The 23507-nt window shown below is 50.6% G+C and overlaps 1 protein-coding gene across 3 annotated transcripts in view; it reads right to left on the reverse strand.

Annotated features, from left to right (window-relative positions):
• Positions 1-2484: 2484 nt before the first annotated feature.
• Positions 2485-23507, reverse strand: part of RADIL (Rap associating with DIL domain) — a 74830-nt gene continuing 53807 nt past the window's right edge. For all 3 annotated transcript variants that reach the window (XM_082199630.1, XM_082199632.1, XM_082199631.1), the window contains 9 exons: positions 23163-23275; positions 18681-18918; positions 17160-17332; positions 15587-15737; positions 12950-13140; positions 7936-8350; positions 4921-5060; positions 3276-3415; positions 2485-3113 (listed from right to left, as the gene is read on the reverse strand). In XM_082199630.1, coding sequence (XP_082055756.1) covers positions 3005-3113; positions 3276-3415; positions 4921-5060; positions 7936-8350; positions 12950-13140; positions 15587-15737; positions 17160-17332; positions 18681-18918; positions 23163-23275 — 1670 coding nt within the window. In that variant the 3' untranslated portion in view covers positions 2485-3004. The remainder of the gene's footprint in view (positions 3114-3275; positions 3416-4920; positions 5061-7935; positions 8351-12949; positions 13141-15586; positions 15738-17159; positions 17333-18680; positions 18919-23162; positions 23276-23507) is intronic.

Raw genomic sequence — 23507 nt, forward strand, 5'->3', positions numbered from 1 at the left:
TCGGATACAGTAAAAGGTAAAGGAGCCCTGGATGGTTAAGTCCAGTAAAGGCGACTGTGGGGTTGTGGCGCTCATCTTGCTTTCAGGCCGAGGGAGTCGGCGTTTGTCCACGGACAGCTTTCCGGGTCACGTAGCCGGCATGACTAAACCACTTCTGGTGCAACGAGAAACCATGACGGAAGCCAGAGCGCACAGAAACGCCGTTTACCTTCCCGCCGGAGCGGTACCTATTTATCTACTTGCACTGTGTGCTTTCGAAGTGCTAGGTTGGCGGGAGCAACAGGAGCTCACCCAGTCGTGGGGATTCGAACCGCCGACCTTCTGATCGGCAAGCCCAAATGGCTCAGTGGTTTAGACCACAGCGCCACCCGTGTCCACCCTTTTACCTGTGATATAAAGGTAAAGGGATCCTTGACCATTAGGTCCAGTCGTGGCCGACTCTGGGGTTGCGGCGCTCATCTTGCTTTATTGCCCAAGGGAGCCGGCGTACAGCTTCTGGGTCATGTGGCCAGCATGACTAAGCCGCTTCTGGCGAACCAGAGCAGCGCATGGAAACACCGTTTACCTTCCCGCCGGAGTGGTACCTATTTGTCTACTTGCACTTTGATGTGCTTTTGAACTGCTAGGTTGGCAGGAGCAGGGACCGAGCAACAGGAGCTCACCCCATTGTGGGGATTCAAACCACCGACCTTCCGATCAGCAGGCCCTAGGCTCTGTGATTTAGACCACAGCGCCACCCACCTCTGATATAGTGCAACCTAATAATAGCTGCTGGTATCAGGCCAGTGGCCCATCTGGCCCATCATCTCTTTCTGCACTGAGTTTTCCTCGGGGGGGGGGCATTTTCAGGCCCCCCGCCTTGCTGACACCAGGCTCTGGGAAGGGCGTGCAAGGTCTCTGGAGCCCCTCGCAGCCTTCCAGAGTCCTTGTGTGACATTTCCAGGGCACTATACGGTAGGGATAGTCGCACTGGGCGTTTACCAGACTGGGCGCAATTCTGCCTTTGTGCACGCACCGCTGTGAATGTAACCCCCCTGTTAGTTGCCCCAGCCTGCTCTGCAACTCTGCGCCTCTTGAGCCTGTGTAATTGGTGTTCCCCTTCCCGGCAATCCTTTGCCTTCCCCTTTGCAAAAATGAACACAGAGCCCAGAATGAGAGACGGCTGCCAAGCCTTGTTACGACGGTTGCTAGTTTTACTGTATCCAGTTATTTAACCCAGAGGAAAAGAGCTTGGACATAACGGCCCTTTGTCCCTGGCCTTGTTCTTTATCACATCGTCTGCAATACTGTAACTATATATACATTATTATTATTTTTAAAAAAGATGCACAGTATTAACAAACAAAGGTTGTCGCCCTTCCTCAATCCAGGGTGAAAAACAGCTGTCTTTCAGCCCAGTGAACCGAGGATGCTCATTCCAGCAGAAGGGATTGCAAATGTTTGTCTTTCAGCTTGAGATAAATGCTGCTTTAATACTGTTCGCCTAGAAATCGGAAGCTTCTCCTGTTCATCGGGGTATTGGAGGAGGTCCTGTGTAAATGAGATAAAGCCTCCCCGCCTGAATGGGGCCACTGATGAAACTTTGCTTGAGTCATTGGCGTATTTTGGCTTCTTTTCCTGATCTGCCGCCCAACACACAAAGGACTGTGGGCAGCGTAGCTCTTGCGGCCGTAATAAGTGGAACTGCCGTGTGACGTGGCAAGAGCCTCTCCATTTGAAAAGGGCCAAGTTCATTTGAGGAAGATGGATTGGCTATTGGCTACAGCAGCCCTGTTGAACCTCCTTGCTCAGAGGCAGTTGAGCTGCTGAATGCCGGTTGCAGGGAGAGCGGCTGCCTTCACGGTCTTCCTTGTGAGCTCCCTGAAGAAGGCGTCTTGCCCAGCTGTGATTCAAAGAGAGGATCCAGGGCTTGGAGACTTATAGACTAGGTCTGTTGCAGCCGGGCATGACTCTCTCATGCGCTTCTTAAGCAGGTGTTGAGACAGCCCAGCAAATTTGGAGGAATCCTGCCAGATTTAGGGCCGTCTGCTAAAGTCTCTGTGTCTATCCATCATTGGGTCTTAGGTGTGATAGCGTGTGCATTTGGGGTGGCCAATAGCCAGAAATGGGGGGGGGGAGGGGATGGCTGTGAGGCCCCTTTAATAATAATTTTATTTATACCCCGCCCATCTGGAACATGTCCCCAGCCTCCCATCTCTCTCTGTTGCCTGACGTCCGTTTCCCCTCTCTGGGACTTTGTGGGTTTAGCTTTTCTCCCTTTCTCCAGGCCTCGGGCATCCTGCGGACTCCGACTCCCATCAGCCCGTCAGGATGATGGGAACTGTAGTTCAGCAATGGCGAGCAAGTGTCAGGCTCCAGGGGCAGTGCTTCCCACCTCTCGTCCTGCACATGTACTGTGTCATAGTTGTGGCGCCCAGTGCAGAGAAACCGGTCATGCTGTGGGCTTCCCACCCTGCCTTACTTTGCACCCTCATCAAGCCCCCTGGGCTTGTGCATTAGCAGGTAATTAAGCAATAACAAGCTCATTTTCTCCCAGGTGTTTTCGCAGCAGAGGCAGGGAGGCAGCGGTCAAGGGCTTGGGATGTTGCTGCAAGGCTAAGGTCCGAACCATGCTGGGTGCACAAACAGCTGGTCTCGAAATTCTCCAGTTGCAATGAGAGCAGGCAGCCACAACGGGGCAGCGCCGCCTCTCTTTAAGTCGCTAGCTGTCGGCACCTGATGTCTGCAAGAGCGAAGCCCAGCCTTTGGCTCTGAGACCGCAGCAATTCAAACCATCTTGACGGTTCCAGAGCTGGGAGAGCAGAGTTTGCTTTTGAGGCCAGGCGTAGTCTGGTGTTGCCGCCTGCAGGCACTTCTGAGGGGCTGGTGGGAGCCTGCAGCCGGGATGCCCCATTGCAAGAAGTCTCCCTAGGCTATGCCCACGGGCCCGATCCCTTGTGCCCGATGCAGCCTGCACTGTTGGAGAACCCAGGAGAGCTGTTCCGGAGGCACCTCTTCTTTTATTTTAAGGGGAAGGTGAGGAGCTGAAGCTGATTTTCTTGGCAGCCTCCAGGTCCGATTTGGCCACCAGGAACCGCAGCTTCTTGCCCCCCGATCGGATGAGGTCGACGGCACTGAAAGGAGAAGGGGAGCAGGGAGAGGGGAAAGCCCATCAGAAGGAGTGGGCGAGAGCGAGAAGGCAGGATGCGGCCTTCCACTGAGCCACATAATCGGGGGTCCACCTTGCAGCCCCTCTCCTTCCCCACCCCCACCAAGCCTCCCTCCTCTTTCCCTACCTCTGGTAATCAGAGCCAATGAGGCTCGTGCCGTTGACAGCCAGGATCCGGTCCCCAATGGAGAGCCTGCCGTCTGCTGCTGCTGGGCTGTCATGGATCAGAGTTCGGATGTAGATCCCGGGGGAGTTCAGGGGCGTGTGCTGAAGAGGATGGGGGGAGAGAAGGCAAAGCGGGAGTCAGCAGAGAGGTCAACGCCAGCTCTCTCACCGACGGATGGAGGCGTTTGCAGGAGCCCACAGTTGGACGGTCTCACTGGGAAACTCCTGGGCTGCCTTCTTGCCATGTCTTCTTGCAACTGATTGGCAATTCCTTTCCAGGCTCAATTCAAGGGGCTCCTGTTGGTGTTTAAAGCCCTGAACAACTCAGGATGCAAAGATCTGAAAGGTCCCCTCTCCCCTCCAGACTCCCTCGGGTGCTGTGGTGGAGTACCCCCTCCTGGCTCTGCCCTCAGAGGCTCAGAAGGGGGTGGTGACCTAGGAGAGGGCCTTCTCTGTGGCGGCCCCACTGTGGGACTCCCTCCCTGGGGAGGGGCACCAGGCGCCTTCACTGCACAGCTTCCTCTTTGCCCTGGCTTTTGATGCCACCCAAAGACCCGCCTGTGGCGTTTGCCCTCCTATGTGTGTGACATCATACTGGGTTCATATGGAAAGGGTTAACTAACAGTAAAATGACTAACCAATGGGAACCCTGGGGGCAGAGTTAACTGTATAAGGTTTAAGCACAGAGGTTTTTTTGGGGGAGTTAGAGTTGTTGAGAAGACAGTCTGGAGTTAGAAGAGACAGATAAGAAAAGTCTGTGGGCTGGGCTAGTCTGGTGGGAGAGAGTGAGAGAATTTGTTAAGAGGAGTCAGTCAAACAGTTGAGATAATCAGTCAGAAGGTATTAGGAAGGTATAGGCCAGTAAAGAAACTAAAATTAAGATACTGACAAGAATATTATCTGAGAAACCATAAACTTGTTAATGTCGGTAAAATAAACTTGTTTTTTGGTTCACTTTTAACAACTGACGACAGTGTTTCACGCGAGAGTAACTGGTTGGTTGCAGCGGGGAAGTGAGCACAGTGGTGGCACAGGGATCAACAATGTCCAGGGACCCTGTGTGACTGCCACGCCGCCTTATTTGTTTTACTGCAAACATGACAAAATCAACCCTGCCCCTTGCAGACGACCGCAGTGCCTGGTGAAAATCAGTCGGGTTGTGCATCTGCAGAAGTGACTCAACGATGAATGACCGCTGGAAGGAGCACAGAGAGAATAAATGTTGTGGTTCATCTACAGCAACACAACCAGACGCCTTCCTAAGAAGTTGGCCAGGGACCATTTTAGCACATGGAAGAAGCTCGACGCAGCTCAGGGGCAGGGGGTGTATTTTGCATGCCAGAGGGTCAATCCCTGGCGTCTCCAAGCAGGGCTGAAACCCTGGAGACCTGATACTAGTCTGTGCATGGACCAGGGCTGGCTCACGTGGGGGTGCCCCCCAGATTTTGTTGGGCTCCAAATTCCCCTTGGTCCCAGCAGCCAGCATGGACAATGGCGGGATGGTGATGGCGGGAGCTGTGTACCTCTCCATCTGCGCAGCTTTCCCTACCAGCCCTTCTTTGGCAGCAGACCGAAAGCGACTGAAGCTGGGAGAGCGAGAAACTCACCAGGCCGTCGATCAGCCCCATTCCCAATCCGATGGGCCCCTTTTCCAGCTCCACGACGAAGACGTAGCAAAAATCGTCCGCGGCCGAGCTGCGGCTCGAAGAGGCTGGCGTTGGAAAGTCGTAGGGCGTTGGCGAAGAGCCTGGGGTCAGAAGGAAGGCGGTTTGTGAGTCAGTCTGTTCCTTGCAAGCAACACCTTCTAAATACAAGAACTTAAGGAGAGGCTACTAGATCAGGCCCGGGGCTTATCTAGTCCAGCGTCGCGTTCTCAAAGTGGCAAACCAAACGCCTGTGAGGAATCGGCAAGCGTTTCTCTCATATGTAAGTTTTATTGTTGGCCAGGTTTTCCTGACCCAGTGGTCAATGGTCTTTATTTTCCCATTTCTGTGAGCAATACACTCTTTCGCTGCTGTCAGCAGTATGGTAAATCGGCTGCAAATCACATTTAAATTGTAAGGACCTTCTGACCAAGTGCACACAACCGGCGCTGGGAGCTTGCGCAGGCTGCAGCGAGCCCTTAAAGTGCGGCTGTTTTTGTGAAATAAATGGGATCTCAGAGGCCAAGCGTCAGAAGCCACTGAGCCCAACCCAACCCAGCTGGGAGCTGCCAATGAACTTGGCAAGGGCTGCTCCCAGCTGCTTCCACCCAGTGACTCAGAGGCGGGAGCACAAGGTGGTAACACTCTGCATTTTGCTGCCGAAGGCTGGGAGGGGATTTGGCAACTGAAATGGACTCCCGTCTACCTCCAGTTCCCTCCCAGGAGCTGCAATTCCAACGCGGACGGGCTCTGCCCACCGATGGGCTTGCCTCGTGAGCCACAGCTCTTGCAAAGCAAGCCTAGGCAAGAGTCCTAGAAGGCAACTGGTAGGGCGGGAGGCAGGGAGCCCACCACCAGGGGGTGCCAGAGCCAACGACAAGCAAAGCCAACAATTCTAGTCCCGTCTGCCCCCCCATCTTCCTCCTCCTCCCTGGTGAATTAAACAAAGGGAATCACCGAGACGGATCCTCAGGCGAAGGGAGGTCTATACATATTAATATTTACAGCTTTGTTTTCACCAGGTAAGAATCTGACCTCTTGCTTCTCTCAGAGACTTGCATAGCCCACAAAGACTTTCAGAGACCTATAAGACTTTTGGTTTATTTGGTTCTATGTTTTCAAGAGAATCCATCAAGGGTGCATAATTTGTGACTTTCAGATTTCTGTTTATTTGGTTTTGCAGAGAGTGCATATTTCATATTGTTTAATGTTCTGTAGAGATTATATAAGGAGTTTATATTGACATCCCATCATTGTACTTGGTCGTCGTGTTGCCTTTGGATATCCCTGAAGTAATAGGGCAGGCAGGTTGGTGAGGCAGCACCCCATCTGCCCTAGTGCACCAGCGCCTCTGAGAGGTTGGCATCACGTCAGCCTGCAGGGTGGGAGGTCCCATTCTGGGGGGAGAGAAAAAAACCTCCCCACATGTATCATATCACCTGGCTTGAGAGCAGTACATGTGAAAAGGATCTAGGAGTCTTGGTTGACCACAAACTTGACATGAGCCAACAGTGTGACGCGGCAGCTAAAAAAGCCAATGCAATTCTGGGCTGCATCAATAGGAGTATAGCATCTAGATCAAGGGAAGTAATAGTGCCACTGTATTCTGCTCTGGTCAGACCTCACCTGGAGTACTGTGTCCAGTTCTGGGCACCACAATTCAAGAAGGACACTGACAAACTGGAACGTGTCCAGAGGAGGGCAACCAAAATGGTCAAAGGCCTGGAAATGATGCCTTATGAGGAACAGCTAAGGGAGCTGGGCATGTTTAGCCTGGAGAAGAGGAGGTTAAGGGGTGATATGATAGCCATGTTCAAATATATAAAAGGATGTCACATAGAGGAGGGAGAAAGGTTGTTTTCTGCTGCTCCAGAGAAGCGGACACGGAGCAATGGATCCAAACTACAAGAAAGAAGATTCCACCTAAACATTAGGAAGAACTTCCTGACAGTAAGAGCTGTTCGACAGTGGAATTTGCTGCCAAGGAGTGTGGTGGAGTCTCCTACTTTGGAGGTCTTTAAGCAGAGGCTTGACAACCATATGTCAGGAGTGCTCTGATGGTGTTTCCTGCTTGGCAGGGGGTTGGACTCGATGGCCCTTGTGGTCTCTTCCAACTCTATGATTCTAGAAAACTACCCCTATGCTAATGCTGGAACCTCCCTCCCTCCTGTTTTACTTGCTGGAGAATTCTGGGGAGCGTTTGTGCTTAAGCCACGGGGACCAGCATCCCTTGCTACGTGGGACAGGGAGACCAAAACCAGTGTCCAGACCAGGCGAGGCCACACAGACGCCGGGGCACCACCGTGTGGATTCAGGGGCAAAATGGGTGAAGCAAAACAAGTGAAGCTTGAATCATAGCAAGACGGAGGCACTGTGTCGCTCTTGTGCGCAAGAAAGTGGTCCGCCGGCTGCCCTGGGTGGGGTTGCCCTCCCCCCGAAGGAGCAAGTTTGCAGTTGGGGGGCTGCTTCTGCAGCCAGCTCTGTCCCTGGTCTGAGAGCTATGGCCATTCCTGGTCACAAGCAGTTCCATGTTTTTGCTGCTTCAATACTAGATTACTGCAATGTGATTAGTTTTTCTGCTATTTACAGATCTTAATAAATACAACAAAGTTCAGTTGTTGAACGCTTCGGAAGCCGAACAATTTGGAACCCGAACGCCGACAACCCGGAAGTGAATGCTTCCGTTTTTGAACAATTTCGGAAGCAAAACAGCTTCTGAGTAGCGTTTTTCATTTTTCTCCCTTCACTTTGCAGCCAGCCCATTGATCCTCGTTTTTCAAACTTTTCGGAAGCCGGTCTTCCGGAACAGATTAGGTTCAAAAACCGAGGTTCCACTGTATTTGATAATCCATTCAGATGTAACAGTTTGCAATAACTCTCAACAGAATAATTCGGCAGAAACACACTCCCAATTATTATAACAGCCTTCCTGGAAAGGTTCAACTCGCTTGCCCCAGAAAGCGGCTCTTCGTTTCCTACCTTCAAGGGTCGTAGTTTTGGTGCCGCTGAGGCCGTTCCTCCGAGGGTCCGCCGTGGCCTTTCCGGGGGTGGCCTCTGGGGTGAGTTCGAGGCCCGCTGGGTCAAAGGTCAGAGGTGTGTTGGGCGGGGTCAGCAGGCAGGAGGCGTCTGCTGGCGCCGATGAGATGCTGCCCTTCCCCTGGGAGGCCTGCAGGTGGAGCTGGTGGAGACTCTCCTGGAGCCGCAGCTCACAAGCCTCGTTATCCCCGGCGGAACCGTTGGCGCCCGACGGGACAGGAGAGGGACCCCCAGCTGCCCTGGGCTCCACGCAGCTCACGGGTCTGCGGCGCTGCCAGTTCGCCCGGGCATAGGAACGCCCCGTCACCTCTGCCCCCGAGTCTGCCTGGGGGGTGGTTTGGCAGCCGATGGCATCTGTCTTTAACAGGGAGATACAGGGAAAGAGGAGGCGTCAGTCTCTCTTTTACTTATAAGAAATGTCTATATCCTGAAATTCATGGGGGGAAAGCTGTCACAGCAGTTTACTACAGCCATACAGGAAAACCATGAAAACCATATTAAAAAAAGAATGTTAAAATCAGAAATCAGCTAACTATTGTGCAGAGGTTATTATTGCCATTTACTAAATGTGTATACCAGCCTTCATCAAAAGACCACAGGGAGGTTAATGGCATAAAACACAAAATACGTGCTATAACAGTAGGAAAAGAAAAGAAAAAAATACAACCCCCCAGAAAAGACATTTAAAAGGCCGTAGGTTGTATAGTTAGCCAAAGAGGAACATTTTTGTCTGACACCTAAAGGTGTATAATGGAGGCTACAGGTGAGCCTCCTGGGATGAGTACTCCACAAGCGGGGAGCCACTGCAGAAAAGGCCCCGTTCTCGTGTTGCCACCCTCTGGGCCTCTTGTGAAGAACAGCCACAGGACAATTTCAGGTTCTGGGTCGGTTGCTATGGGGAGAGGCGGTCCTTGAGGTGTTGTGGTTTTGAGCCATTTAAGGCTTTATAGGTCAAAAACAGCACTTTGATTTGGGCCCAGAAACTGGCAGTTTGTGCAGTCGGGCCAGGATCGGTGCAATACGCTCAAATCGCCTTGCCCTGGTGAGCAACCCGGCCGCTGAATTCTGGTTGTTCCTAATTGCTCGCGTAAACTTGGCGGAACAGAAACGTTTTCAGGAGGCATTGAAAATTTGGAACAGAAGGTGCCTGCTGAATCTCCAGTGGCAGAGAGTTCCACAGGACTGGGCTGGTGACACCAATTGCTGCATTTCATGTTGTAGTCAGACGAACCTGCCAGGGTGGGATAGAAGGATTCAGGTGGTCTTTGAGGCATCTAGGCCCTAAGTTGTTCAGGGCTTTGTCAATTAATACAAGGACTGTGAACCTGGCTCCGTAGCAGCCAGCCCAGATGCTACAGAAGAGTGGAGCCTTCAAAGCATCCTCATCCTCCTTGATGGGAAGAAGAGGGAAAGGTCTGGACCCAAAATGCAGGACGTGCAAGGCACCACCTAACCTGTTCTAATCTCTCTACAACCCTTGGAAAGGGAAATCCAGCTCTGGTGGGAGGGAGTTCCACAGTTCATCTCTGAGATGTAAGAAGAAGGACTTGCTTTCCTCCGTCCTGAATCTTCCCGCATTCAGCTTCCTTCATTGGATGCCCACGAGTTCGAGGGCTAACTCTCCCCGTCTTAGCCCTGCTAAGGAGCTTTCCGCCGTCTTTCCATCCCCTCGCTTTCAGGTTAGGGAATTAGCACTAATCCCTCGCATTGGCTTCTGTCTCTCTGAAGCGTCAGCCCAGGGAGGCTTTCAATAAAGGCCAGGAGGGGCTGCAATTGGAGATCAGGCAAAGCAAGGAGGAGGAGTTGGTCTCGGGCGCCAGCAGGTGGATCCCAGTAGGCGCCATCATGGGGTCATCGATAGGAAGAGATTTGCCAGACTCAGAGGGAGCCCCTTTCCCCTTGGTGCCTGTCAGACACAGCCCTTTAAGGGCTGCTCAGAAAAGCAATCACAATTCCACCTGAGATAACTAAAACTCAGCAGGAAGAAAAGCAAATTTCGACCCCCTGCATAAACGGAGTGCCGCGGCGCCCCTTGTCTCGCTTTGCAAAACTCCCGCAGCTTCCGCTACTACGAACCGAGTTGCAGCAACAGAGAATCCTCCGGGAAAAAAATCTCTCCAAGGACCTGTTGATGGCATTTTACCATTGTACAGTGGTACCTCTGGTTAAGTACTTAATTTGTTCCGGAGGTCCGTTCTTAACCTGAAACTGTTCTTAACCTGAAGCACCACTTTAGCTAATGGGGCCTCCTGCTGCTGCTGTGCCGCCAGAGCACAATTTCTGTTCTCATCCTGAAGCAAAGTTCTTAACCCGCGGTACTATTTCTGGGTTAGCGGAGTCTGTAACCTGAAGCATCTGTAACCCGAGGTACCACTGTATAGTGTGGATGGATAGTGTGGACGGGGCCTCAGTGTGATTTAACAGACAGGATATTGGACTACAACTGTGGGGAACCAGGGTTTGAATTGCCTCTCAGCCATGACCTTGGGGGCCACTCGCTGCCTGAGGTACCACTGTACTGTTGAGAGTGCATTAACTTACGGTCTGTGTGTGTGGTTTGGGAGCTGCACGGTCGGAGAAAAACAATGCTGTCCAGGGTTGTAAAGACTGCAGAGAGAATAATTGGGCGCACTCTTCCCACCTTGGATCAAATCTACGTATGCTTCCAGGTGCCATAAGAAAGCTGCAGAGATAGCGCAGGATAGTGCGCACCCCGGAAATGATCTCTGTCAGCTTCTGCCTTCTGGAAGAAGGTACAGGGTTATAAAGACTAGGACTAGCCGCCTGAGAAACAGTTTCTATCCAAATGCGATTTGGGTTTTAAACGCAGTGTAAGGTAGTCTCTATGGGAGTATATTGTATTTAATTTTGGGGTATCAGAGTTTTTAGGGGGTCAATCAGGCCGGGATAGCTGGGATAGCAGGCTTGCGGGTTTTTTAATGTCTGATGTCGATTTTTTTTCAATTTCGTTGTTCTGTATGGAACAATGACAATAAAGATTATCATATTATCAAGAGTGGAATGGACTCTCTTGCAAGAGGGACTGGCTGGCTGGCCAGCTGACACCCTGAACTGGAGAACTGCAAGCTGCATTTGTTGCCTTGACCTGAACATGTGTGGTTGCTGATTTCACAACCAGGTGAACCCACAACCCTGGGGAGAAGGTGGACAGTATCGTTTTCCTTCCCAATTCAGGTGATAGGAAGATTTCTTTGCTGGCACTCTGCAGAAACAGGCAGGTGGTGTTGAAGGAAAGGCGATGAGCAGCTGCAGGCGCAAGTCTGGTGGGGGTTTAACATGTGCACACCTTGGAATTTGAGCCCTCGACTGGTTTTCAATTATTCAGAATCGCTGCTGGATTTCATGTTGGGCTTGCAGCAGCAGCGGCAGCTGGTTTGCTTGTTGAGTGTGAGCCCTGGGGCGACGGAAGGAGCCACAATATTTCAGATGGGGGGGGGGGAGAAGAAAAGACTTGCCCTTTTGCTCAACTCTCTACCAGTGGGGTGAACCCCACTGAAAATCTCACGTCCGAGACTGCAGAATTAGATAAATTAACAGGAAGGATTCAAAAGCTGCGGGATCAGAGATTATTAGAAGACTGGAGTAAATATATGAACTATCTGAAAAGTAATTGGGATGAACAGGACTGCAAGAAGGTGGATTAAGGATTAAGGTGGATTATTTGAAATATTGCAAGAAAGACTACAGAAAGAATGATTAGTTAAGGATAATTAAGTGTAATAGGAAATTTTAAAAAGACAGAATAAGTGATAAGAGTGGAAAATCATCAGAGGTGTTGACGGAAGTCAAAAATATTGTATAAGATGTGAGATATGTTGTATGACTGTTGGAACTGATATGTTAAAAAATGTTTAAAAAATCAAGAAAAATGTGTGTGTGTGTGTGTGTGTGTGTGTGTGTGTGTGTGTGTGTGTGTGTGTATCTCACATCCACAGGTTTGCAAACAATCCAATGCATCCCCCCCCCATCTCAACATGTTCTGCAAAACGTGGGGCAGAGGGGGGTGGAGGGCAGATCTCAGTGGCCCTGTGTGGGAAGATCATTTTGGATCTTGCCCAGACAGCCCTCAGGCATAGCAAGGATTGGGTGTGTAAACTAAGCAACACCACATGAAATGATTTAGCTGAACCGGTAGAGGAGCGACAGACAGAAAAGGCAGGCTGTCCTTTCTCCTCACTGATTCTTCCTTTCTTAGAAGCTCCTTGTTGGTAAATTAGACTACTTCCTTTTGGGCTTTAACTTCCTTCCTGCTTCTCCTCCAAGTTCAGGATGAGCTAGCATGAAATACCAGCCAGTGTGGTGTAGTGGTTAAGAGTGGTAGACTCGTAATCTGGGGAACTGGGTTTGCTTCCCTGCTCCTCCACATGCAGCTGCTGGGTGACCTTGGGCTAGTCACGCTTTTCTGAAGTCTCTCAGCCCCACTCACCTCACAGAGGGTTTGTGGTGGGGGAGGAAGGGAAAGGAGAATGTTGGCCGCTTTGAGACTCCTGAAGGGGAGTGATAAAGCGGGATAGCAAATCCAAACTCCTCCTCTCCCCAGAGTGGTGCATGCTCTGGTTATCTCTCGCTTGGACTACTTCCATGCGCTCTACGTGGGGCTCCCTTTGAATGAGACCTGGAAACTACAACTAATCCAGAATGCAGCAGCTAGACTGGTGACTGGGAGTGGCTGTCGAGACCATATAACACCGGTCCTGAAAGACCTACACTGGCTCCCAGTGCGTTTTGGGGCACAATTCAAAAGTGTTGTTGGTGCTGACCTTCAAAGCCCTAAACGGCCTCGGCCCAGTATACCTGAAGGAGTGTCTCCACCCCCATTGTTCAGCCTGGACACTGAGGTCCAGCTCTGGTGGTTCCCTCCCTGCAACAGCCCTTCTTACATTTTAAAGATGTGAGACCAAACCCTCAAGATTCTGGAAAGGCAAAAGAGTTTTACCTTGGGGGTCTCCGCTTCGGGCGAATCGCTGGGGTGGGGGCTTTTGCTGCGCAAGCTCCACAGGAAGTGGCGGATGTAGAGGAAGTGTTGGTAAATGTTGTCGTCCAGGTGTTCAGCCTCCAGGTCTACCTTGAACCCTCCACTGGGCAGCATGATTGGCGGGTGGCTGTCAAAGGACTCCAGGATGTCATCTAAAGCCCGTTGTGGAGGAAGCAAATGTGTGAGTTTTGGGTTTTTGTGATGCAACCAGAAAGAACAGCCCCCCCGTCCCACTGTGATCCATGCGACTGTCACTTCCAGACTTGATTGTAACTCACTCTATGTGGGGCTGCCCTTGAGACTGACCCAGAAACTCCAGCGGGTGCAGAATCCCTGGGGATACTCCTTATGGGGTCCTCGCCGCGGCATCACATTCATCCAGTGCTATACCAGCTGCACTGGCTCCCAGTGGAGTACAGGGTCAGGTTTAAGGTGCTGGTTTTCACCTTTAAGGGACGCGGATGGCACTGTGGATTAAACCACAAAACCTAGGGCTTGCTGATCAGAAGGTTGGCGGTTCGAATCCCCGTGACGGGGTGAGATCCTGTTGCTCAGTCCCTGCTCCTGCCCACCTAGCAGTTCGAAAACATGTCAAAGTGCAAGTACATAAATAGGTACCGCTCTGGCGGAAAGGTAAACGGTGTTTCCGTGCACTGCTCTGGTTCACCAGAAGCGGCTTAGTCATGCTGGCCACATGACCCGGAAGCTGTACGCCGGCTCCCTCGGCCAGTAAAGCGAGATGAGCGCCGCAACCCCAGAGTCGGCCACGACTAGACCTAATAGTCAGGGGTCCCTTTACCTTTACCCTTTAAAGCCCTATACGGCCTAGGACCTTCGTACCTACGGGACCGCCTCTCCTGGTGTGCCCCACGGAGGACCTTAAGGTCCACAAATAACAACACTTTGGAGGTCCCAAGCCGCAAGGTGGTTAGACTGGTCTCAACCAGGGCCAGGGCCTTTTCAGTACTGGCTCCGACTTGGTGGAACGCTCTGTCACAAGAGACCAGGGCCCTGCGGGACTTGACATCTTTCCTCAGGGCCTGCAAGACAGAGCTGTTCCGCCTGGCCTTTGGCCAAAGCACAGTCTGACCCCTCTCTCCTTCTGTAATCCTCATAGAACTCTAGCCCAATGGTTGCCATTAATTTGATTCTGAATTGATTTTAGAATGAATTGATTTTAGAATGCTGTGTTACTTTTATTGTTGTTAGCCGCTCTGAGCCTGGCTTTGGCTGGGGAGGGCGGGATATAAATAAAATTTTATTATTATTATATGCCCCAGAATCCTCTGTGCTGTTTGGAGGGGTGCTACCACATACTCCCCATTGGCATGGGACAGGAGTACCGCTTTCCAGCCCCGCCTAAACCAGCCGAGGAAGCAGAAATCGGCTGCCCTGTCTCCATCTTTCAGTCTAATTGCTTTGGCACGGATGAGGCTTCTCTGCCGATCGCTTTGGGTACTTGACACAAAATCATTCCCCAAATGTTGATTTAAAAGGTTGCCTTTCCTGGCAGGGGAACGCTTGTTTCCACCATGATATTTCAGCAGCCTCCTGTTTTCGCCCTAAAAGCTCTGTGGGGAACGATGGGCATCCGTGCTCCGAGACAAGAGCGCATGCTAAGGCTGTGGCTGGTGCCGTTTCCCTTGTGCGCAAACGGTGCGAAGACCGCATGCGGCACTCGACTCTCTCTGAGCAATGTGCCCCTCAAATGTCTCCCATTAATCAAAACGTGCGCTTGGGGGGGGGGAGCAGGGGAGCGAGCCAAGCGGATTGGTCAGCCCTGCAAAATGACTTTCACCTATGAAATATGAAGCTACGCCTGGGACCCACAGCAAAATGTTGCAGTAAGTGCTCCCGCTCAAGGTCTCGGCTGCGACGACCTTTCCCAGAGCGCTCCGTTCCGTCCCCCGTTCCCACAAGAATCAGCCAGTAATCTGTGCCCCCCCTCCCACCAAGCACGGTTAGGGCTGCATTGGGTCCTTGCTCAACTTGAGATTTTCTTTCCTGTAGTGTTTTTGTATTTTGAAAGACTGGCAGAGGGTTTCAGAAAGGGGACTTCCCCAGCCCTGCTTGGGGGGTGTCAGGGATTTGTAGAATTGTAGGGACACGGAGAGTCATCTAGTCCAGCCCCCATCAAGGCAGGAATGTAATTGGTGACGACGGAAGGGCATCCAATCAGCACTGAAGTCCGCCCCATTTCATTTTCAGTGGCAGAGAAATGGGGACATTTGAACTGCATACTTTTCAGCAGAGGGCCAGTCCACTGTCCCTCAGACCTTGTCAGGGGCCGGACTATATTTTTTTTGGGGGGGATGAATGAATTCCTATGCCCCACAAATAACCCAGAGAAGCATTTTAAATAAAAGCACAAATTCTACTCATGTTAAAACACCAGGCAGGCCCCACAAATAACCCAGAGATGCATTTTAAATAAAAGGATGCATTCTACACATGTAAAAACACGCTGATTCCTGGGCCGCATGGCATACACATTGTTTCTTTAAGCATTTCCCCCATTGCCCCTTCTGACTCTCCCCTTCTGTGATTCCCCCATTGACAGAATCCCTCGCCGGGCAACCCGGCCGTCCCTGATCTTACCTGTCCTGAAGGCTGCCAGGCTATCCTCCTTGTTGGGCTGCCAGGCTGGTACACATCCCATGTCGGACGAGGCCTGGTACTGGGTGAGGATGTGGTGCAGCTGGGCAGGATTTAGGGCAGGGAATTCGGCTCTCAGCACAGGCCAGGTCATCTGAGCAAAGCAAGAGAGGGACGGGTGAGGTGTTGCAGAGGAGTGCTCACTGGGTGGCTGGCGCCACCCTCAGACGTGCGCTGCCAACATCACGGGATTGTGAGGATCTTAGATGCTGAGATTTCAGAGACCAAACCTGAGACCTAGGGGACTGGCTGGACACTGAGAGGTGGTGGCCAGAGACTGTTGAGCGGGCACCGGGAGAAGGGGGGTTGGAGACTGTCTTGGAGGAAAGGATCAGTGATCTGGGAGAGCCTGGAAGATGAGGGTCAGAGGCAGGAGAAGCTGCAAGATTGGAGAGCAAAGAACAGGTGGCGGAGGAGGGAGAGATAGGTTGGGATGGTGGAGAGTCAAAGCCAGGCATAGGCAAACTCGGCCCTCCAGATGTTTTGGGACTACAACTCCCATCCTCCCTAGCTAACAGGACCAGTGGTCAGGGATGAAGGGAATTGTAGTCTCAAAACATCTGGAGGGCAGAGTTTGCCTATGCCTAGTCAAGGCCTTCCACACCTCCTCCTCCTGCCCCACCACACCTGCTCCACTAAGGGGGAGGGGAGGAGAGCATCTCCCCCCAGAAAGATTATGCAATAATTTGCAGAGATAGAGGTTAATTGGAAGAAGGGAAGAGGGAGGGGAGGAGAGCATTACCACCCAGAAAGGTTATGCAATAATTTCCAGGGATAGAGGTTAATTGGGAGAGGGGGAGAGGGAGGGGAGGAGAGCATTACACCCCAGAAATATGCAATAATTTCCAGAGATAGAGGTTAATTGGGAGAGGGGGAGAGGGAGGGGAGGAGAGCATTACCCCCCCAGAAAGGTTGCAAAAGTTTCCAAAGATAGAGGTTAATTGGGTGGGGGAAGGGGGGAGGAGAGCATCAACCCCCCCCCGAAAGGTTGTGCAATAATTTCCAGAGATAGAGGTTAATTGGGAGAGGGGGAGAGGGAGGGGAGGAGAGCATAACCCCCCCCCAGAAAGACTATGCAATAATTTGCAGAGATAGAGGTAGAGATAGAGATTAATTGGGAGAGGGGAAGAGGGAGGGGAGGAGAGCATTACCCCCCAGAAAGACTATGCAATAAGAGATGGAAGTTAATTGGGAGAGGTGAGGAGGGCAGGACACTTCTGCCCCGTTTGAGGCCATACAATATTCTGCATCCAGCTCCTGGTGGGTGAAGCTTGCAAGCTGCAGGCAGCCTTCTCGATTAAGTTATTTTTTTAAGGCGCCCTCGCCCAGCTGGAGAGTCAAGCCCCCTCCGTCCATCCTGCCACCTGCAAGTGGTAAGCAGACAAGCCTGGAGACTTTGGGTCAGCCCCTGGGGACTTGGCAACCCTACTCACGAGACGGTGGCCGCGGGCACATAAAACTCCCCCTGCTGGACTGCCCAACTGGACATGCCCCTTTGAGGCCAAGGACTCCTCACCTGCGCCAGCTGGGAGTTTGGCATGGCCAAGAGACTGGCCGCGCTGGAGAGCTTGCCAAAGAACTCGTCCGCCAGCTGCCCAAAGCCCACACGCTGTGCCCATTCCAGGAGCATCCGAAGGGTGGCACGGACTCTCACGCCTTTCGACCAATGGAAGCAGCCCAAGGAGGAGCCTGGGGAGGAAGAGGAGGAGGAGGAGGAGGAGAAGAAGAGGAAGGTCATGGAAGGATCACCAGCTTCGGATGTGCATTGTCAGATTGCCCAGTTGACCCCACGATGCTCTTGAGATCCTCATTTCCGCCAGGTTTTTCCATTTCAAATAATTTACAGGCGCTTCTTAGATTTTATTTCATTTACTTAATGAATTATTTATTAATTGATTAGTTTATTAATTAATTAATTTGTACCCCTCCTTTTCCCCTGACAGCTAAAAGCAGAGGGTGTGCGGAACAATAATTATGAAACAATTAAACCTTGATAGAATTAAATCTCTCTCCAGATTCCCGTCTCCAGACCAAGCTTCCTTGAGCATTGTTTTAACTATGGAAAGGGGGGCGTATAAGTAAAATGACAATGATGATGATCTCTTGCCAGCATCCTTGGTCCTCCTGTGGGAATGTTCAGGGAGGCAGGAGAGGATATATTGTTTAATTATATCCTTCCCAACTTGTGTTAACAAGTTCTATGATTTAGCAGAGTAACACCCCCCCCCCTTTTAAACTTACACAGCAGATAGGTTTGCCAGGCTTGCATAAGCCTCTAAAATAAGTTTCCTGGTAATTCCCCTTTTATTCCCTCCTAAAAAGAATAGACATGACACAGTCTTGTATAAAAGTATAAAAGAGTTTACTCACACGTTCTGTTCACAAATGGATCCCAGAAGGCAGATTTAAGTTACAAAATACAGTCATACCTCGGGTTACAGACGCTTCAGGTTGCGTTTTTTCGGATTATGGACCGCCGAAACCCGGAAGTACCGGAACGGGTTACTTCCAGATTTCAGCGGTGGCGCATGCACAGAAGTGTTAAATTGTGCTTTGTGCATGCGCAGAAGCGCCAAATCGTAACCCGCGCATGTGCAGATGCATCACTGCTGGTTGCGAACACCGCGGGTTGCGAACGTGCATCCCGCACGGATCATGTTTGCGACCTAAGCGTCCACTGTATATACACATGGAATCTATCCCATAAGGAGATAGTTCCTTTGTCTTCTCTTGGCTAGAAACCAAGAGAGCATCTCAGGCTAAGGAGATGTTGCTTCTTTGAGGAATGGAGTCAGAGAGAGAGAGATGGCTGCCTTGCCCTGTGCTATTTTGTTACCTGCACAGGTAAGGTCACACCCACTTCTGCTCACCTGTAGAGGAAGTTTGTCCCAGCCCAGGAGGAAACAGGAAGTTTATTTACTGGCTGGACAAGCATCCCTCTTCATGTCTAAACATGTCCACTTTAGGAATGTTGCATTTGACTCCTCTGTGTTTCACACCCCACACCTCCCATTTGGAAGCTCCTCCCACCACTCACCTTTTTCCATCAGCTGGTTGAAGAGGAGGGTATTGGAGAAGAAGAACAGGTAGGCAAACATCTGGGAGCTGATTTCGAGGTGCACCTCATACTGGCGGAGGAGGTCCAAGCTGGCCTGGTAGGTCGACACCACTTTGCGTATCTCCTCGGGAAGAGGCGGGGAAGAGAGCCAGCCCTCTCGCCCTTCGCTCTGGAAGGGGTTGCAGTCCAACAAGGGTGGCAAAGACACATACAGAGACTGGACAGGGGTGGGGAGAGAGAAAGGGCAGCTCAGCTCTGAACTTCTCATACCAAATGTTCTGAGGAGGGGCGAGTGACCCACTTTGGTCCCGCGTAGCGCTGGGGAAGCGTTGCAGCTTGTATGTGTGTGTATCTATTAATCTAGATATTCGTGTGTGTGTGTATCTATTTATCTTTTTGAATTCTGGTGCTGGAGGAGACTCTTGAGAGTCCCATGGACTGCAAGAAGATCAAACCTCTCCATTCTGAAGGAAATCAGCCCTGAGTGCTCACTGGAAGGACAGATCCTGAAGCTGAGGCTCCAATACTTTGGCCACCTCTTGAGAAGAGAAGACTCCCTGGAAAAGACCCTGATGTTGGGAAAGATGGAGGGCGCAAGGAGAAGGGGACGACAGAGGACGAGATGGTTGGACAGTGTTCTCGAAGCTACCAGCATGAGTTTGACCAAACTGCGGGAGGCAGTGGAAGACAGGAGTGCCTGGCGTGCTCTGGTCCAGGGGGTCACGAAGAGGCGGACACGACTAAACGGCTAAACAACATCTATTTATCTAGATGGAACGCCCTCCCACCAGATGTCAAAGAGAACAACTACCAGACTTTTAGAAGATATCTGAAGGCAGCCCTGTTTAGGTAAGCTTTTAATGTTTGATGCATTACTGTATTTTAATATTTTGTTGGAAGCCGTCCAGAGTGGGTGGGGTATAAATATATTATTATTATTATTATTATTATTATTATTATTATTATTATTATTATTATTATTATATCTGCACCCACAACAGGCCTCAGGATTCTTGGCTTGGAGCAACAAACACACACCTTTTTCAAACTTTTGCTTTTGACAGCTCTTTTGTGCAAATCTGGCATTTTGGGAAAGTTGCATTTCTGAAATTAAAAATATATATATAATTGGGTGGCACACAAATTAAACTAAGATGCGCTCAGGTTGCCTGGGGTTGGGCTAGATGACCCTTGAGGTCCCTTCCAACTTGACAATTCCATGATTCTATGAAAAGCCTCAGACATAGAAGAGTATTGTAGGGTAGGCAATAAATCAGGACTGGAATCATATAAATGTAGCGCTGGAAGGGACTCTGCAATACAGGAATCTCGAAACATGGATCCCCTTCCAATTCAAAACCATACTGGACCCTGCTTAGCTTTGCAAATATGCTAGCAGTTTTATTGCTGTGCCATATATTTCATACATTTTTAATTTTCAGAAATGCATTTTTTATACGTGCCAGTGGCCTGGCATTGATGAAGTCTGCAGTGAGAGAGGGCAGGGAAGGCAGATATGGAGATGGCTGGAATATTGGACCAATCGCCAAGATGGAAAGAACGGGAAGTTTGCAGCTGTCTGGCTTGATTGTGTTAACACATGTCAATAAAGAGGAAAACAGTTTGTCCCCTCCCTCTGCTAATCAATGGATTTTGGTTAATTCAACACTATAGCATATTATTCCTCTTTAAGATTCATCTCCACCCACAACAGTCGTGGGTTTTCATTTTATTCTCGGCTTGAAATCATAGTCACATCCTTCTATTTTTATTGCACCAGCGTGGAGTATACTATTGAGGGTTTTGTTAACCCTGCATGGCATTTCCCCCTTGAGTCGCTTTTCTTGCTTTATTCATAATAATAATAATAAAAATTAAGATGAGAGTGGGAAGGACACCAGGAAAAGCTGAGAAAGGAAAGAACAGGCAGCTTTCCAACCTGGAGGCTTGCCGAATGTGTGCCAGAACTGGCGAAAGGCAGAGTCACCCCTCCAAATATAGCATCTCAGAAAGTGTTTCCCCACCCTTCCAGTAAAACTGCTCATTTCTCTGGCCTTCCAGGCTGCGAGACCTGACTCATTTCGCGAGAGGTTCCTCTCGGCCAGACGCCTGGCGCTCGAGACAAGAGAAGAAGAGTAGAAGAAGAGTTTGGATTTGATATCCCGCCTTTCACTCCCCTTCAGGAGTCTCAAAGCGGCTAACATTCTCCTTTCCCTTCCTCCCCCACAACAAACACTCTGTGAGGTGAGTGGGGCTGAGAGACTTCACAGAAGTGTGACTGGCCCAAGGTCACCCAGCAGCTGCAGGTGGAGGAGCAGAGACGCGAACCCGGTTCCCCAGATTACGAGACTACCACTCTTAACCACTACACCACACTGGCGTCGCAACCCAGGTACTCGGAGCTTTGCAAAGGAGCAAGCAGGCAGGTGGGGAGAGCGAGGAGTCCCCTGCCTTCGAGGAGTTTACACTTCAAATTTCACACCTTCCCGCTGGAACGGTACCTTATTAATCTACAGTGGTACCCTGGGTTACATACAGACTCCACTAACCCAGAAATAGTACCTCGGGTTAAGAACTTTGCTTCAGGATGAGAACAGAAATCGCGCTGCGGTGCTGCCGCGGCAGCGGGAGTCCCCATTAGCTAAAATGGTGCTTCAGGTTAAGAACAGTTTCAGGTTAAGAACGTAACTCCAGAACGAATTCAGTACTTAACCCGAGGTACCACTGTACTTGCACTTTTGGTGTGCATTCGAACTGCTAGGTTGGCAGGAGCTGGGACTGAGCAACGGGAGCTCACTCTTTCGCGGGGATTCGAACCACCAACCTTCTGATCAGCAAGCCCATGAGGCTCAGTGGTTTAGACCACAGCGCCACCCGCGTCCCTACAGTTTGCAAACAGGAGATTAAAAAGACAAGCCCTCTGTTTTGCTGACTTCTCGATGTCTACCCAAAAGCGTATGTATTGTATCATGTCTTCAGGTGTATCATGTCTTCGCTGCTGGAAGTTGCCCCCCTCCGATCTGATCTCCCTCCCTCTCCCCTTCTTCCCGTGACATCACCACTGCCATGCACGGATGGCTGCGCCTGTGGTGCAGTGCAGGATGCGCAGGGCTGCATCTGCAAGGAGACATTTTCTCTTTGTGCGGTGCCAGCCATGTGTGTAGCCGAGGACCAGGCCTGGAGACACAGCCGTTTCTCTGCATGGGGGGCGGGGGCAGAATGAGCTCTGCAATGGCTGAGAGAGTCTGTGCCTCTGACTGCAACTGGGGAATGATTTGAGCTAAATAAGCAATCTTGGGTGCTCCTGGGGAGGTCTAGAGCAAGGACCCCCCCCCCCCGCTGCAACATTGGGTAAAGAGCGTGATACATGGACCTCAGTTTCTTCATCCACAAAATGGTTGGTTTGGCAGCTAAAAGGGCCACTTTCACACGACAGGCAAATATCAACATTAACCTTCTCCCTGACAGGCTTGATTTCTGCTTGTAGGGGGGGGGGTTGCCTTGCATTCAGAAATGTCCATCCTTCCGTCTACCGCAAGCCAGTCTCCCTGCAAGGCGATCGCCTTGCCCCATGCATACCCTCTTGACCACTTTGATCTGAGGAACTGACCCATATAATACCCCTTCCTCAGCTGTAAGGAGTCTGATCTTTTAGACTGGTGGCACCTACTCACTTTGGAACTCCCCGCCGATGGACACCCAAGCAGTGGCAATCTTCGCTGTCTTTTCTCCGCCACCTGCTAAAGAAACCTTTTCACAGAGCCTTGGGCTTGCCGATCAGAAGGTCGGCGGTTCGAATCCCCGCGACGGGGTGAGCTCCCGTTGCTCAGTCCCTGCTCCTGCCAACCTAGCAGTTCGAAAGCACATCAAAGTGCAAATAGATAAATAGGTACCACTCTGGCGGGAAGGTAAACGGCGTTTCCGTGCGCTGCTCTGGTTCGCCAGAAGTGGTTTAGTCATGCTGGCCACATGACCCGGAAGCTGTACGTCGGCTCCCTTGGCCAATAAAGCGAGGTGAGCGCCGCAACCCCAGAGTCATGAGTGACAGGACCTAATGGTCAGGGGTCCCTTTACATTTACTCAGATACCTAGAATGTGTTATGTCTTTTTTATATTGTAATTTTGTGTTGTGAACCACCTTGAGATCTATTGGTATAGGACGGAATACAAATTTAATAATAAAAATAAAAATAAGAAGAAGAAGAAGAATAGAATGCTGGTGTGTGTTTTAGCTTATTGCTGGTTTTTAAAGTTCAAATGTTTTAACTGGTCTGACTGATAAACTTACTGTTTTATTCTTTCTGTAGACTGCCTTGAGGATTTCTATGCTGGAGCAGCACACGCATTTTGATCAAATAAATAAAATAAATATGGGGTTTTTTCCCCAGTCTTTGGACCTCGGTCAGGAGAAGCAGCCCTCAGCCCCACAGCTCCCTGGAAGCAGCAGGGAGATATAATTACCTTGGAGATGTAATAGACACACTGCTGGAAGGTATACATAATGACTTCCTCAAGGACCGTCATGGCTTCTTCGCTGGCAGTGATGGTCAGGGAAATGAGAGATTCCTTGGATCCTAAAAGGGAGACAGGAAAAAGAAAGAAGGAGGAGGGCTGAGCCCAACATTTGGGGCTGAGCGTTTGCCTCTTGAGAAAAGGCACCTCTGCAGCTTTTCCCAAAAAGCCTCGCATTCAGAGGCCAAAACCTTAATGTGTTTATTTATTGTTCACGTTTGCAAACCGCCCCTTTTGCTGCAGGAACCCAGAGAGGTGAACACGCTTAATAATCCCATAAAGCAATTAATTTAA

Source organism: Podarcis vaucheri, assembly GCF_965113315.1.
Source record: "Podarcis vaucheri genome assembly, chromosome: 14".
NCBI classification, from domain to species: Eukaryota; Metazoa; Chordata; class Lepidosauria; order Squamata; family Lacertidae; genus Podarcis; species Podarcis vaucheri.